Raw genomic sequence first — 15,892 nt, 5'->3', positions numbered from 1 at the left:
CTCAAGAAAGTTGTACTTGTTGCTTGTGGGGCAGGGAATATCTTTGTTGCTAGAAATCTGTGTTGAGGGGAGACCAGCTTCTATGGGGGTGGGTGGGTGAAAATAATGAGTAAGTTGGCTATTTTGCTAGAACTCAACTCATTCCAGTATTCCAGTAAAGCAGAAAATTGAAAACTTCACATCGGCAGGTGTAGCCAGCTTTAGACCATTATTGTGAATTTCCAGTCCCTCCAACCATCCATCAACCTCATTGTTCCACTGAAACATTTTGCATACAACTAGGCACACTCTAATGACAGCTGTGGAACAGGAGACATGGGGAGGCCAGGAGAGGATGAGGAAAAGACTAGAACCAGGATTCTGCCAAATGGAGCTTGAGAGATGAATGAAGTCAGTAAAGTGGGTGACCCCGTATTCCAACTTGACCACTGCTGTCACTTGGGCCCCATCCCAAATATGCTATCTGTCACTTATGTGTCAGGCAGGTGAGTCATGGCCTGAGGGTCACCATGGGTACCACTGCCCTGTCAAAGCATCTGAAGAGCACTGGCAGAGAGGAGTTGGATTAAGGTGGCTACATTCCCATGGGGCAGCACCATGCTCCTGCCTCTGGCTCCCTACAAATATGAAGGTTGACTGGAGCAAGCTCCTGGAGCAGGTGGATGCCCTCACTTTATGGGCCAGCCAGAGGGAAAAGGTGTTGTAAAATTATAAAAAAATGCTGTCTTTTACCCTGCTTAGATCCGGCACTGCAATGCCCCAAGATATCTGCTGGATATCTTGGTAGAAACACATCCCAACGCCATGGCGGCCCTGTGTGTGTAGCCGACGCACACTCTCTTATTTAAACCGCCACATGAAAGAACACATAGCACAATAAACTCTGATCCAATTGATAAGATAAATTGCCCACCTAAATATACAAAGCCCTGTGCACATCCATCCCTTAAGAACATTCATAACAACCTGTAAAAATACAGCGTGGAATCTTAACCTTAGACTCCATATTCTCTCAGTGGCTACTCTGCCAATCTTCTCCTGTCTCCAGTCCTTTCCATTCCTCCTCTTCCCTCAAACTTTTCTCCAGCCCATCCTTCCTTCTCATCCAATGACAGACCTTGTTCTATCCTCACCTGTATGATGTCCTACAAAAAGGAAGTGCTAAGGATGGAGAGGACCATAGAATGGTGGGAGAGGAGTGTGAGAGGAAAGGAACAAGCATTGGAGGAAGAGGGAAGATGAAGTAGGGGAGAGCTGCGAAGGAGCTATGCCTGCAGCCAGAAAAGGGCCTGCCTGCAGCAACACATCCCATCCATTCTGTCTAAACTCTGCTTGTGGACAGGCATTCTGAAAACACTGCATTTCACCATATTGGTTCTTGCTCAACTATGAAGCAAAATACTGTATGGGATGCTTTGAAGAAATGAGCAACCACTTGAGGTAATCTTTGCAGGTTTGGGCAGACCAAACACCTATCTACAGGTTTCCCAGGGTTTGCTCACCCATGGATAGGACTTCACAAGTCACTAATGAGACACACAGGTTACTTTGTTGTGGGTGTCTGAGTTGTTTCAGTTCAGAATGCGCTGGTCAGCATTTTCAGCCCTTGGTTTCAGTGGTGTGGAAAATGGGAATGGAATGTGCATACCTGAGATTCTCACCCCCAGAGAAGCAGAGACTCTGCTGCAGGATAGAGCGTTTGCTTACATTCTGCTGGTCACCCAAGACAGAGGACACAGGTTACTCCATGTGACACAATGATGGGAGGACTCAGCCTTCCACCTGAGTTCTCTGGACCTTGCATTGATCTCCTTCTCCTCTGGCCTTAAGACTTTGTTTTGTTCCCACATCAAAGGTATTTCAGCTGTATTACCTTTCTGCATCTTTTGAGATTTTCAACAATCCAACTAAAACTAATTAATGTATAATTAGGGCAGAGAAAATAAAAATACTTCTTAGTTCACTGGGCTTAAATGTTGAGTAAAAATTGTATGTTGGCAACACGGGTCAGAAATTCAAAGGCACCTGCTGGACAAGCCTGGTGACCTGAGTACTGTCATTAGAAGTCACTGAGGAAGGGGTGATTATCTCCTGAATGTTATCCTGTGATTTCCATATGTGCACCATGGCACAAGTGTGCCTGTACTCACACATACATAACACACACACACACACACACACACACACACACACACACACACACAAATGGTAATTAAAATAAAAATTAAAGAATAAAAATATTATAATTTTCTCACAAATATATAAAATTTTAATCTAATTCCACATTAAGGCATGCTTTAGTTAGGTTTTATTATTGTAAAGAGACACATGACTGAGGGCAGTCTTGTAAAGGGCAGCATTTAAATGGGGCTGGCTTACATGTTCAGAGGTTTAGTCTGTTATCACCAAGGACTGAGGCATGGCAGCATCTAGGCAAGCATGGTGCTGGAGGAGCTGAGAATCCAAAGTCTCGACCCAGGGCCAGACAGAAGACTGTCAAAGCTCACGCCCACAGTTCATTCAAAAGGCCACAAACTTCCTAGTAGTATCATTCCCTGTGGGCATTCAAACCCATAAGTCTGTGGGAGACAAACCTATTCAAATCACCACAAAGTATAAGAGAGGAAGAGTTAGTGAGTGTTATGTGAAACCCAGGAAAATAAAGGAAGGCAGTCTAAGGAAAAGTGAAGGAGAGATAATTATAAAGAAAATGTGCTAAACAGAAGTCTGAAGAGAGGGAAGAGAAGTGATGCTTTAAGAAAGTTTCATTATGAATAAAGAAAAGAGACTATGATCACTAGGGAGACTGAACAAAAGAGGACATTTTTAGGTCCCCAAGGCACAATTTTAATGCATTGACTTTGTTTCACGCCCAGAGACCAGACATTTATTTGAGAAGTAGGTTTTCGATTTTCCTTGTACCTCTAAAATATTAGTTTCATGGCAAGCCATTGTTCTCTGATATTTTATTAAAAGACTCATCTTCAAATGCTCAGAGATGCTTTGAAAAAAAAAAGAGAAATGAAAAAGACTCTAATAGTCCACATGGAGTGAAAATTTCCTGCGTTGCTGAGGCTATGTCTAAAATATTAACTTAGGAAAAGAATAAAGCCATTCCAGATGGGACTGTGGCCTCTGTGCTGGGACTGCCTGTTATGAGATGTTAGTGAGCTGACTCCTCTCAGTGTTCTCCCTCCTTTGGATGAGTTGATAAATCCTCATTTTCACCTTGATAGGATTTAGAATCTCACTGGAAACACACCTTGGCTGTATCTTAGAAGGGTGTTTCCAAAGAGGTTTAACTGAAGAGCTAAGACATGTCCTGAATGTGGGTGACAACATCTGGACTAAGGTCCACACTGGACAAAAAGGAAAAGGAGCTGAGCTAACGTCTGTAACCCCAGCACTCTGGACGTAGAAGCAGAAGGATGTATCGCTTAAGGTCACCAGTGATTGGTGACATAGTGGGGTTGAGGTCATCTTGGGCTGTTTGAGACACAAAAGAGAGAGGGAGAGGGGTAATTGAACAACAACATTCATCTTTTTCACTGTGGACACAGGGTGATTAGCAACTTTACACTCCCCTCCTGCCGCTGTGGTTTTCTGAGAAAATGACTGTATCCCCGTTAAGTGGCAACACATCCTCCTTTAAATTGTTTCTGCCAGATATTTTGTTATAGTAATGAGAAAAGTAGCTAATATTGGCAGAGAGCTAAGGATGGAGAAGAGGAGGGGAAGACAGTGTCTCCTAATCTCATTGACAATAGATGCTCTAGTATCAGTCTTCTGGAAACTGATGGAGGTACTGGTTTAAAACAGTGGGTCTCAACCTTTAAGTCACAATCCCTTTGTTTTGGTGGGGTGGAAGGGAGTGGGGTGTCAAATGAGCCTTTCACAGGAGCCATCTAAAACCATTGGAGAAAACAGATCTTCACATTTTGATTCAGAACTGTAGTAAAATTACAGTTTTGCTAACATACTATGCAGCTTGTATTTTAGAGGTGAAATTACAGCCGAAGTAGCAACAAAAAAATAGGGTTGGGGGTCTCCACAACATGAGGAACAGTGTTAAAGGGTCACAGCTTTAGGAAGGTTGAGAACCGCTGCTTTAGAAAGTCTCATGTCTTCAGGTCCTTTCCTGTATGACTGACTCTTACTGACTTGTCAGGCAGTGGTGATAGTGAGACTGATTTTTCCTATACCTGTCTGTGGAACAAACAGAAGTCTGGATACCAGGCCTGTGGAAACTCAGGCTACATTGCAGCCCTACAATACAATTTGGTTTTCCTTTGAAGAATTGAATTTTTCCTGCCCAAGTGGTTTCCCAAGGTTAAGGCCGCTTTCAGGGCCATGTCTATCTGTCTGGGCTAAAGCTTAAGGTATTTGGCAGTGCACATGATGATGGCTATTGGAAGTCATGGGCCCAGACACTTGGAGCCAGAGCCATTTTGTGTCACAAAAAGAGGTTGTCACACCCAATCTCTTAAAAACAAGTAAATGAACAAATCACATGCATGAGACTTAAGAACATTGAGGAACGTATAAGGGTACAAGCTTTGCAACACTCAAACTAAATAAACACAAGTAACTGAATTCTACAAAAAGCCACCCAAGTTCTGCTAATGTCAGACTCTAACTGCCGTATTCATTTTATTTTTTTCGTTATGGTCTGCTTTCCATGGGTTTCATGAATGCATATTCTCTTCCTCTCTAGATACCATAACCTTAACCTGTGTTTATTTCCTATGGTTGTGTTTTATCATTTGCTTTACACAACAGTTTTCTAGATTTTTTTTATTAAAATAATAAAAGAATGTAATGATAAGGACAGAGCCCATAGAGATCACCAGGTTAAAGCAAAAAGCACAAGTCTGAAGGAGACACTGTGGCTTTGGAAAGTTCAAATTGCTCAATAAATTCTGGGGATTCTCTTGCCTTGGTGCATTAGCAGCTGTGAAGTGTGGAACTGTTTGGCCTCGTATCTTTTAGTTTAATGAAAAAAATATGCTACATGGAGGGACCCTAAACTTTAGGGTAAATCTACCTCTGTCAGCTGAAGGAGTGAATCTGGATGCTGTGTGACAACCTTATGAAGTCATGTCCACAAGAACACAGAAGATAATATGCACAGATAGACTATTCTCTATAGACATCGCTAGTATATCTGAGTCTAAAAGGCATCATTGTTAGAGTAATGCTGGGTCTTGTCTGTTTTACAGAAAAGATACAGTAGTCACAAACGTTGCAGATTTAACTAATAACTGTAAATGTGGAATTTTATTTCCTCAGATAAAGGCATGAGATGAGAGCCATGTCTAAGTTATGTGAATACATGGCTTGGCCTAAGCCCCGAGCATTTCTCTGTTCTAACTATCCCTAGACTAAGTCCTGGAAACTTCAATATGATCTAACCTTCCATGCTGACTGATTCAATCCAACTTCTCTTGGCTGCTCACTGAATTGCTCTGCTTGGTCTCATACTAACTTTGGCAATATGTTCTAATTTTTGGCCTTTTCTCATTCTCTGGTATGTTCTGTCTTCACCCATGTCCAACTTGTTCTCTTTTTCAATCACTTTCTTTAAAAATGTCCTGGTAAAACACACACACACACACACACACACACACACACACACACACACACACACACACACATCTACTTACCTACCTTTCTCTTCCTCCTTTGCTCTTTAGTAACTTATTCTTCCTGCGCCGTTCTTATGAGAGTTGGGCATATCCTATCTTTGACTCATTCTTTCAAATATTTTTGTAATTCATCACTTTGTCTGCCCCTCAATTAGACGTCACTTTTAAACAAGGCTGCTTCCTTCTACAAACTACCAATCTTCATTGTTAGGGATTAAAGGTGTGTACTAAGGGTGTGTCTATCTTACAGTCAGATCACATAGACTTAGCAGGTCTTTAGATGTGCTTCCTTGCCAGAGCAGCCATATTGCTGGATTAAAATTCCTCTACAAATAGTTATGTATCACATCTCATAACATATCGCGTTCTGAGCAAAATCTTACACCGAGGGCTCCTAAGCTTGGACCTTAAGTAATATATGGATTCTAACTTAATTCCTTTCTAGGAAATGAGAGGATAGAATTATCACCCACCCTTGTGGCTGCCATTTGATCATTCCATCGTGCTTATGAGGTTGAAGTTACCCAGTGCCTCCTTTTATGGATGAGGAAGATAAGGAAGTAAGGTTCTAGTTTCTCAGGTTATTAGACGGGGAGATGTCAAACCCAGTTCCAGTGGATTCTACCATGTGTCCTAGTTTTCCATTTCTTTGCCTTATTTTGTGTCCTAGAATTGATCACAGAACAGATGTAGAAAGGCGCAAGTCGAGGAAGCGATGGGTGAATCAGGGTGAGACTCATAAGTGATTAGGGAAAATATACCTGAGCTACCTACTGTGTGCCATGGACTCAGGAACTGTATATAGCTTTAATTCTCCTAACAATCTTATCAAATATTTATTGTCCCAACATTTTGGAGGCTCACAGTGGTTAACTATTTGCTGTAGTTGGATGGTACTTTAATATACCATCCATCAGATCCAGGCACCACTTCTCATTGTCCCATCCTCCCTGGATGTATGCTTAAACGCACATTCCAGCTCAGCCTCTTTCTAGTAACTCAGCCAAACATTCAGTGTTTCCAGGCTTCAATTTCCCATCTATAAAATAACAGATGCTCTATTTTGGAGCCTGGATGAAAGCAAAACAAGAGCATATTAAATGCTTGGAATAGTTAGTGAGCTATTAAAGATGCAACACCAAAACTATATTAGAGTAAGTGGTTAGTAATGTTTGGCAAGATTTTCAAGCATCTCCAGATCTGCAATGGTTACGTGGAGTTGGAGAGGAGATGAATATTCACTGATTTCTCAGGGAATAATGCCTGCCCCTTTGTTTCCTTAGCTGGCTTGCATGGGTACTGAAGAGGAAATTTTACAACTGTGGGATGCAAGGCAAAGCACTCCTTTTTAAATTTTCAACTGGGATTCTTGGATCTGGTTTTATTGTTTCATATCTGCTCTGACATCATCTTACTCAGAATCACTGGCTCCAAGAATCTGCAGGAGGTTCTAAGAAGAAGCAAAAACATCTATGGAAAGCTCTGTTGTTAGGTTATTTGTTTTATTTAAGACACTAAAAAGAATGAAGTTTATTGATAAACTTAGAACTTAATTGGAACAGAACATAAATAATTAAATCTGTCTTTATTATGTTAAAAATTATACTACCAATTATTAGACACAGCTACTTGGATAATACATGTTTAAGGTCATTCGAAATCACCAGACAGAATTTGAGTCATGGTTTATGTACAGCTATAAAATTAAATGACTGATATCCAAGAAGATCAAAAATCATAATATTCTTGGGGTGAAAAGCAGCAAAAGTATAATCTGCCCATACCATGAAACAGAAAATGCATGAGAAATTTTATTTTACGTTGGGTTTGGAAAAGTTTAGGGGAAGGAAGTCACAAGATAGCAAATGAAATCAGGTAAGTGTTGTGGGTCATAGTGGCACGAGCCTTTAATCGCAGCACTGGGGACAGAGGCAGCTTGAGGCTAGCCTGATGTACAAAGCAAGTTCCAGGATAGCAAAGCTACAGAAAGAAAATGTGTATTAAAAAACCAAACAACCAAACCAAACAAAGCAAAACAACAACAACAAGAACAACAACAACAAGAACAACAACAACCACCACCACCACCCAGGAGTAGCCATGGTAACAGCAGCAATATGTATTGACCATTTTGCCTCAAGCCACACACTCCTTTAAGAATTACTCAGACATTGGTTTCATGGATGAAACCACAACAAGCAGATATTATTATTGAGTCTGTCATATAAATGGAGAATTGACTACAGAGAAATGAAGTGATTTGTCCTGGGTCACACCCAGCTGGGAAGTGTGTTCAGATCCAATGACTGAAGGCTACTCGGAAGGGGTGAACTCATCCTGTTTTGCTTTCCCTTTTCTCCCACCCTTCCTCTTATTGCCAGGGAAATAGGCAGGTTTGGGAGGAGGACAGGAGGGCCCCATTCCTCTTCTCAAAGCATTGGGAAGGAGAACTCGGGAGAACAACAAATTAAATGTCAGCTGAGCAAAACTCTTTCTCCTACCAGGACTTTACCAGGATTCACACTGCTTTTTGTCCCACTTTCCCTCAGTTTTTAATCTCAGAGACATTTAAACAATTGAACCCCCCCCCACCCAGCCCTCAAACACACACACCAGAGAAGTAAGGCCTAAGGCAATAGCCACACCTTCTGAGAGCAGTTAGTCAAAGCAAGGATTTCTACACAGCTTCCCAATCACCCCAGCTTGTCTTCCTTAACAGCAGCAGTTGGCTAAGGGCCAAGGAATAAGGTCTTTTGAGGGAATGTTCCTGGCAACCATGCAATCTGACACAGCTTGGCATGTAATAATATGAATATTCAAAGGATTCAACATGACTCACCTCTCCTAAGACATCCATGGTGGTGTTTTCCACAGTCATGAGGATTTCTGGCTTAGCTTAAAAGCAAACAAAGCACAGTTAGTGTCATTAAAATCTATACAGTGTGTATGTGTGTGTGTGTGTGTGTGTGTGTGTGTGTGTGTGTGTGTGTGTGTGTGTGTGTGCATGCCAAAGAAATCAGAGAAACACTTGATAGTTGTTTGGCTTTCTTGGCACTAACAAATATCAGGAAATGGTTTTGTTGCCATGCTAAAAATTGCAAGTTCCTCAAAGTCTTCATTTCTAGAGCTTTGCACTTGGACACTGGAGACTGAAGCACCTTCAAGCCTGTTCCTGTTAGAGAAGCCGACCAAGCCTTCTATGAACCAGTTGAAAGACTATTGCAATTCTCTATCTCAAGTGGTTTGCCGGCCTGCTTAGCATTGATTTCTAGTTGCAGAAAGCTGCTGCTGGGTCTATTTATGACCCCCTGCCTCAGGATTCACTGAGAATATGAGGGGAGAAGGAGATAAATAACAGATGGGAAGTCAGTGGGAAAATATCCTGACTTCATTGCCCTGCGAGACATTGGATTATTTTAATAGGATTAATTTAATGCGTGTGAGCACGAGTGTGTTTGTCTCTCTCTCTCTCTCTCTCTCTCTCTCTCTCTCTCTCTCTCTCTCTCTGTGTGTGTGTGTGTGTGTGTGTGTGTGCGTGTGTGTGTGTGTGTGTCTGAGTGCAAGCTGTCTCATGAGGGCTATGATGGTCAGAGGACCACTTTTGGGAGTTTGAATCCCTTTCCACCTTACATTCTGTGGATCAAACTCAGGTCACTGGGTTTACGTGTGTAAGGGCTTTTTGCCCACAGAACCATCTCACCAGCCCCTGATGTGTGTTCAGTGCTGTCTGCAAGACTGATCTGTGAGCTTGAAGAAGTGACTGGTTTGATCATGCATATTCATTATCCCCCTTCCCCTCCTGGGCTTAGGTTCCTCTCCTGTGCAGCCTTTCTAGGATGACCTCTCTAATCATTATTAGTACTATTTTTAGTGTCCACATACAATTTAACTGGAGATACTTTTTTGCACTATATTCTGATCATACTTTCCTTCCCTCAACCCCTCCCAGATCCTACCCACCTGCTCTACCGCCTTTTGTCTCTTCCTTTAGAAAACAATCAGATGAACAAAACAAATATCCAGAATGAAAAAAAAAATAACACATGCACAGCCAAAAAGCACAAAATTAAAAGCTGTAATATACAAACAAAAAACCAGTAAGACACCCCCCAAAAATGCCCAAACAAACTAATATGAGACTAGAAGTCTTCAAAGATATTATTTAGTTTGTTTTGTGTTGTCCATCTACACATCTGGACTTGGAGTCCTTCTCTTAAGGGTGGGTAATATAACCAGTGAGACTCCACTGGACAAAACTAAATTTTCCTTTGCAAACAGATGCCATTTGCCGATATCTTCTAGGGAATTATCTAGGCATGGGAGCCCCGTCTACTCCTCCACCTCAGAACATGGGATCCCATCACAAATAAATTAAATTAACTCGATGTCTTCTTTATGGGGGGGGTAGGGGGTATCCAAACCAAGACACAACCCTGAATTTGATGGATGAAAGGATGTCTCTGAGTCTCTAGAAGAGACAAATGTAAATAAAATTAAGGCCCTGAAAGAGACTGAAAGTCACAGCGCTAGTGATGAGCTCCAAGCAGTCAAATTTCCAGGCTTTGAGTAGGGCGGAGCAAGCAAAGCCTCAGTAGCAAGTTTGTGGTGGATGCAAAGGGACTGGTAGCCTCTGGTTTGTGCTCTGCAGAGAGGACAGATGAGGCAGAGATGGCTTGGGAAGAATTAAGTGGTACAGTGCTTGATGGATGGATTGGTGATACACTCATTACTTAAAAGTTTTCAAATTTGGTTTTGGCTTATTTGATGCAGGAAAACACTACTGAATGAAAATCAGGTTTTATTTATTTTTTATCATCCACTGATTGACAGTTTCACTCTGTAGCAAGAGCTCAAACTTACAGTCCTCCTGAGTTCCCCATACCTACAAGCTAAATAAATATACCTATGAGAGGTACAGCAAAATCTTACCCAAACCTACTTTGCAGCTTATAGCATGTCTTATAAACTCAGCATATTTACTAAAGAATTCCATTAGGCAGTTAAAACTTAGTTGCAAAATTAGCAGAGTTCTATATTTCTAAGCACCCTCTGAAAGAGTTTAAAGAAGAAGTGCAGAAGAAGTTCAGACAGAGAAATGTAGAAGCAGAGGGTGTTCTAAGTGTGGGAAGTAAGAATATGCATCTCCCGGACCAATATCGAGAAGTCTGAGGACAGTAAAGACATACAGTCATGGTTTATATGTTTACAAGGCAATCAGAGTATGCTGCAGCACAAAGATCTCGCCTGACTTAAAATGCATATTTCTTCCCACGTCCTGGATGTCTGCCCTTACTGGCTTGGCAGTCGTAAGGCCAGATGAGTCGGTTTTGTGTTTGTGCTAAGATTGTCACACCCTGGAAGTGAACCAGCAGTGTTATTGATTCAACAACAGCAAGGAGCAGCCTGCTTGCAAGTCTTCATGGGAAACTGATGGTGATAGATGATGAGGATCTAGTCCATCCCCTGAGGAGACACGGGAGAGAAGGGTGGTGTAGAAGAAAAGAAAGGGGAAGAAGGAAGAAAAGGGGGACTGTGGATGTTGGGGAAGACAACAAGGCACAGGAGAAAAGCTCTATGCACGGAACTCCTCACGAAACACATCTTGCCCAGCTGTTTCTGTCTTTATAAATGACTTTGTTTTCCTCCACTGACCACGTTTTCTGACCACTAATGCAATGAAGCAATGCAATGAACAAATAACAGGAAAGACTGTTTTTATATTTTATTTTACTTTGTCTGCTCTGTCATTTAGAAAATTGAGGAGAAATCTAGCAGCCTGCACCCTTATCTTGTATAAAGTTTGTTTTCTCTTAGTTTACCTCATTAAAAAAGAAAACAATTGATTGCCCGTTCACATGGCTGCTTTTCCCTTTGCCCTCCTTTAGAACGACTTTAAAAATTACAGGTCAAGGTCACAAAAATGAAAAACAAGCCAAAGCCTGGGGTTTTTGTTCAGTAATATTTTCTTGCACCAGGGGACAAAATACAGTGCTTATTTTTTTTTTCTCTTCAGATTGTACCCTGCAGTGTCCCTACCTTCTGAATGAGGTCTTGGTAGATTTCCCAGGTCAGTGGCACTAGGATCAGGCCAGAGAGCCTGCAAGCTCCACTCTCAGAAGCCCCTGGTGGCCTCTCATAGCAGTGGGCCCTGGCAGGGTTGCGGTGGGGCCTCCTGCAGTTTCTCTGGCTGTATTTACCAGCTTCTTTTTCCCATCATGGCCTTATTACACTTTGCACCAGAAAATAACTCACACAATTAGACAGCCCAGCAATTAGACTTTGGCAGTTATAATTAAAGAGATTTCCAGTACCCTTGGGAAACATTATGCCTGCAAACAAGATAGAGGCCACCAGGGAAGCTGACCTATATGTGGCTTTCTGGTGGCTTCATTCTATTAGCTGAATAATTATTCTTTAGTCTTCCACCTTTGTCCCCACCCCCAATGAGAATGATAGGATCAAGGCAAACAGAACTGCAGGAGTTACCCTATGTGGCTGCTGTCTAAGATGGGGCCAGAGTAGGGCTGGGGGTTCCTCTCATGGGAAGAGCATGGCCAGAGGCATTGGCACTGGAGTGGCAAAGAGATCACAGGGCAAACTCCTTACCAAAAACCTTGACTGTGGTGGATGTCTTCCAGACTTTGAGAGGACTGATTCTCAGAAAGCAAGAGAATGTCCTGCCATCATCTTGGATTTGGACTGGGGAGAGGCGGAGTCCATAGTCTGCACCCAGCCCAACTCTGCCTTTAAATGCTGTGGAATTGCTGACGTGGTAATCGTAGGTGAAGAGAACGTCTTCCACTCCATCTTTCTCCTAGGGAGAGAGAGACAATACTCAGTTACAGAACACAGAATGCGTCAATATGCCTCAACTCACTGCTTCGTTAACACTACTTATTTGTTTTCAACTATGTGCCTGTGTGTCTGTGTGCAGGTGCTCGTGACAGCAGATGCTTATGGGAGCCCAAAGAAGGCATGGAATTCACTGGAACTTGAGCTGGTATGAGATACCCCATGTGGATATTGGGAACTGAACTCAGTTCTTTTGGAAGAGCAACCAGGACTTTAAGCAAGTGTTAAAATGGGGAGTGATTGAGTATGCTACTAGAGAACGCAATGCTACTCTCACACTTGAATAACACAATAGAAGTGGGTTCTAAACGGGCCTTGCCTTCAGGGTAGGAGAGAGTGCTAATAGCACACTCCAATGCTCACTGTTCAGATGCACTGGCGATCCACTCCCCCTCCCTCAGGTGGGGCGGGGGGGGGTGTGCAGGTGGACAACTGGGAGGAGAGGAGGGAGGGGAAACTATAGTTGGGTTGTAAGGTATGAGAAAAGAATAATTTAAAAATGAAAAAGAAAAGAAGTGCTGGGGACACTGTTGGGGTTTTGATAATTAGACGTTTTTGTCAACTTCATATTTCTACTTTATCTTCTCTTCCCAGAATTCTCTGAGAAAAGGTCTGATTTAGCCTAGAATCAAGAGTAGGATGAAGTAGAGGCAATAGGGCTAACAATGTAGGAATGTAACATTTTCAGAGTCTTGCACATGAAGGGAACTCATGAAAAGGGGTTTAAACATTAATATGACTTTCATTCATTGACATTTACTGGGAGAACTCGACTCCTCTATTTCATGTCCATCATGTACTGATGAAGAATACTCCATATTATTCTCCCCCTACTCAGGATTTTCATGGCAGGCCTTGTGGTCACAATGATTGTTCTAGCCAGCATGGTGTTGAGCAGCTTCCTAGGGAGGACAGGACTCCTGAAAACCACCAAATCTGGGTGCTGGTTAAATCACCTGTCTAACTCAGTCCTCTCAGTTATATGCTTGGGAACTGTTCTGTTCCTGGCACACATTTCCTGTCTAGAGATTCACCTTCAATCTGTCTAAGCATAGGCCTAATCTGGAATTGAAGAACAATTTTCCTCAGGGGAGTTGGGACTGAGAATGGCTGGTCTAAACCTAAACTTTCCAGATAAGTCATTATGCACAGAGTCAATGGGCAGAAATAATGTGGGAAGCATGAAGAGAAAGCATTTGAAAAGATACAAGATAATGCAGGCAACTCTCTGTGATTTGGAACCTCTAGTTTAAAGAGTTAGATTTGGGGTAGAAGGAGAATCGAGTTTGGTGAGTGAATTTGGCCCAGGCAAATTTAGTAGAGTAATTATATAGAAACTTCCAGTCTACTAAATAATAGTTCTTATATAAACCCCAATTCTTTGGCTGAATTTGGCTGAGTTCATTAACAGTGTCATATACCAATGAAACTCTGGGGTTTCTTGAGAAGAACTACAGCCTGCATAAACCTTTCCCCTGAAACAAGTTGTGTCTCTACGTCTTCATAAAGTAGTCTTAGGAGTGTGGGCTTCATCTTTCTTTTGAAGAAGAGCAAAGGGAGAATGTAATCCCAAGGTTGGGGCCCAGGAGAGCCCTGAGAATGGAGTAAAAGTCTTTTCCCTCAACATCACAGATCTGAAGGTAATAGTTAAGGAAGTTGGCTCCCTCTGCAGGGCCCTCAGCACAAGGTACTTCTCACAGCATCTTGTATAAGGGCTGGTCTTATGATGATTTTGGAGTTCAAAATGTTCTTGGAGAGACTTTCATGGGTATAGCTTCTAACATTACTAAGTGACACAATCTCACAGCTGACTCTGATCCTCTGGCTCTGGCTCTTACAATCTTTCTGTCCCTTATTCTGCAACATTCCCTGAGGCTTAGGTCTGGAGCCTTTAGTAGATGTGGACACTGGGACTATGCTCTGCAACTCTGCACTTGATTGGCCGTGGTTTTCTGCATTTGCCTCTGACTGTTGCAAAGAGAAGGTTCCTTCCTGAGGGCTGAGGACTACACTTATCTGTGGCTATAAGGACAAATGATTGCCTATGCATGAGTTGAATGAGGACGACATGAATAGGCAAGACAGGATGGACAGGGAAGGTCACAACACCTTAAACCTACATAAAGAACTATGGGAAACTAAGAATTCTGTGAGTGAGAAAAATAGTCTCCTTTTCGGAAGATCATACTAATTGAGTATCAAATACCAAATAGCTAGCCCTAAAGACAAATATAAATTCATGTAACATCAATTAATGTAAAAAGAGTGCTTGAGAGATGACTCAGGAATAAAAAGCTAGGCTTACAAATAAAAAACAATAATGAGAAAAGAGGCCGCAAATTTCAAAATGAACAAGGAGGAGTATATGAGGGGACTGGAGAGAGGAAAAGGAAGAAGCTAGTTACATAATTACATTATATATCTCAAAAATAAAAGAAAAATGTTCTGGGCCTCTGAACTGTCAATCATGAATCAGAAAGAGACTCACAAAACCCTACTGAACTATTGATTATTGATGGATTCTAATGGGAGGGTAATAGTTGTCTTTACTTGTGTAACCACGGATGAGCCAGCCAAAGGTCACACAGATGGTTCTGGTTAAATTTAGTGGCTCACAAAGTAAAGCAAAAAGGCACGAATGTGGGAAAGGGTCTTGTGGAAGAAAAGGGTTGACTGGGGTGGAGGGAGGGAGGTAAGAAGTGCCAAGTGGGTGAGGGTGACTTCAGTGCACTGCATACATGTATGAAACTGTTGAAGAACAAATTTAGTAAAAGTTCTTTTAAAGTGTTCTTGCTTGTTTCTCCATGTGGTTTTCTATTTGGGACGTTTCCATCTGTCTCGTTGTTAGAGGAAGAGGGTAGACACAGGATGGAAACGTAAAAAACTGCTTCTGCTTTTATACACTAGGGTATGGCTTGCTCTAAGACTTCCATTGAGAAGGATACCATACATCTACATACACCAGGGTATCCAACAGGCGTTCTGTTTCTTTTGCTTTCCCTTGGCATTTGGCAGTTGCAGAGGGAGAGGGCAGCTTTGTTTTTATAAAGGTGGAACTCAGCTACAACATGCCCTGAAGCCTGTAACAGAAGGAAATCCCGAGGGAGTGTAGAGTGGCAAAAACCTGCACGTGAGTGGCTGCCATCACAGAGCAAATGGGGAAGCAAATCTAGTTCAGATAAACCATCCGGTACCTAGAGCTGGGGTGGGTGGTGGCAGGTGGAGGGTAGGGTGGGGTGGGGTGGATTCTATAATTTTATAATCATGACTGCAAATAAAAGGTTAGATTTTCATTGTTACAGCTTTTTTATTTTAAACTGGTATTTTTTGGTTTGGGACTATAATATATTTATATCACTTTTCTCTTCTCTTTCCTCCCTCCCAACCCTCCCATA

The 15,892-nt window shown here is 42.1% G+C and overlaps 1 protein-coding gene and 1 pseudogene across 2 annotated transcripts in view; one reads left to right on the top strand and one right to left on the bottom strand.

Annotated features, from left to right (window-relative positions):
- The window catches only part of Cd96 (CD96 molecule), a 74,341-nt gene that overhangs the window by 41,494 nt on the left and 16,955 nt on the right, over positions 1-15,892 (bottom strand). For both annotated transcript variants that reach the window (NM_001025032.1, XM_063270703.1), the window contains 2 exons: positions 12,252-12,459; positions 8,485-8,540 (listed from right to left, as the gene is read on the bottom strand). In NM_001025032.1, the coding sequence (NP_001020203.1) occupies positions 8,485-8,540; positions 12,252-12,459 (264 nt within the window). The remainder of the gene's footprint in view (positions 1-8,484; positions 8,541-12,251; positions 12,460-15,892) is intronic.
- Zbed2-ps1 (zinc finger, BED-type containing 2, pseudogene 1) lies at positions 225-1,325 on the top strand (annotated as a pseudogene).

This window comes from Rattus norvegicus, chromosome 11, assembly GCF_036323735.1.
Source record: "Rattus norvegicus strain BN/NHsdMcwi chromosome 11, GRCr8, whole genome shotgun sequence".
NCBI lineage: Eukaryota > Metazoa > Chordata > Mammalia > Rodentia > Muridae > Rattus > Rattus norvegicus.
The sequence above is the reverse complement of the archived record's forward strand: the minus strand, read 5'-3'. Positions and strand labels throughout refer to the sequence as shown.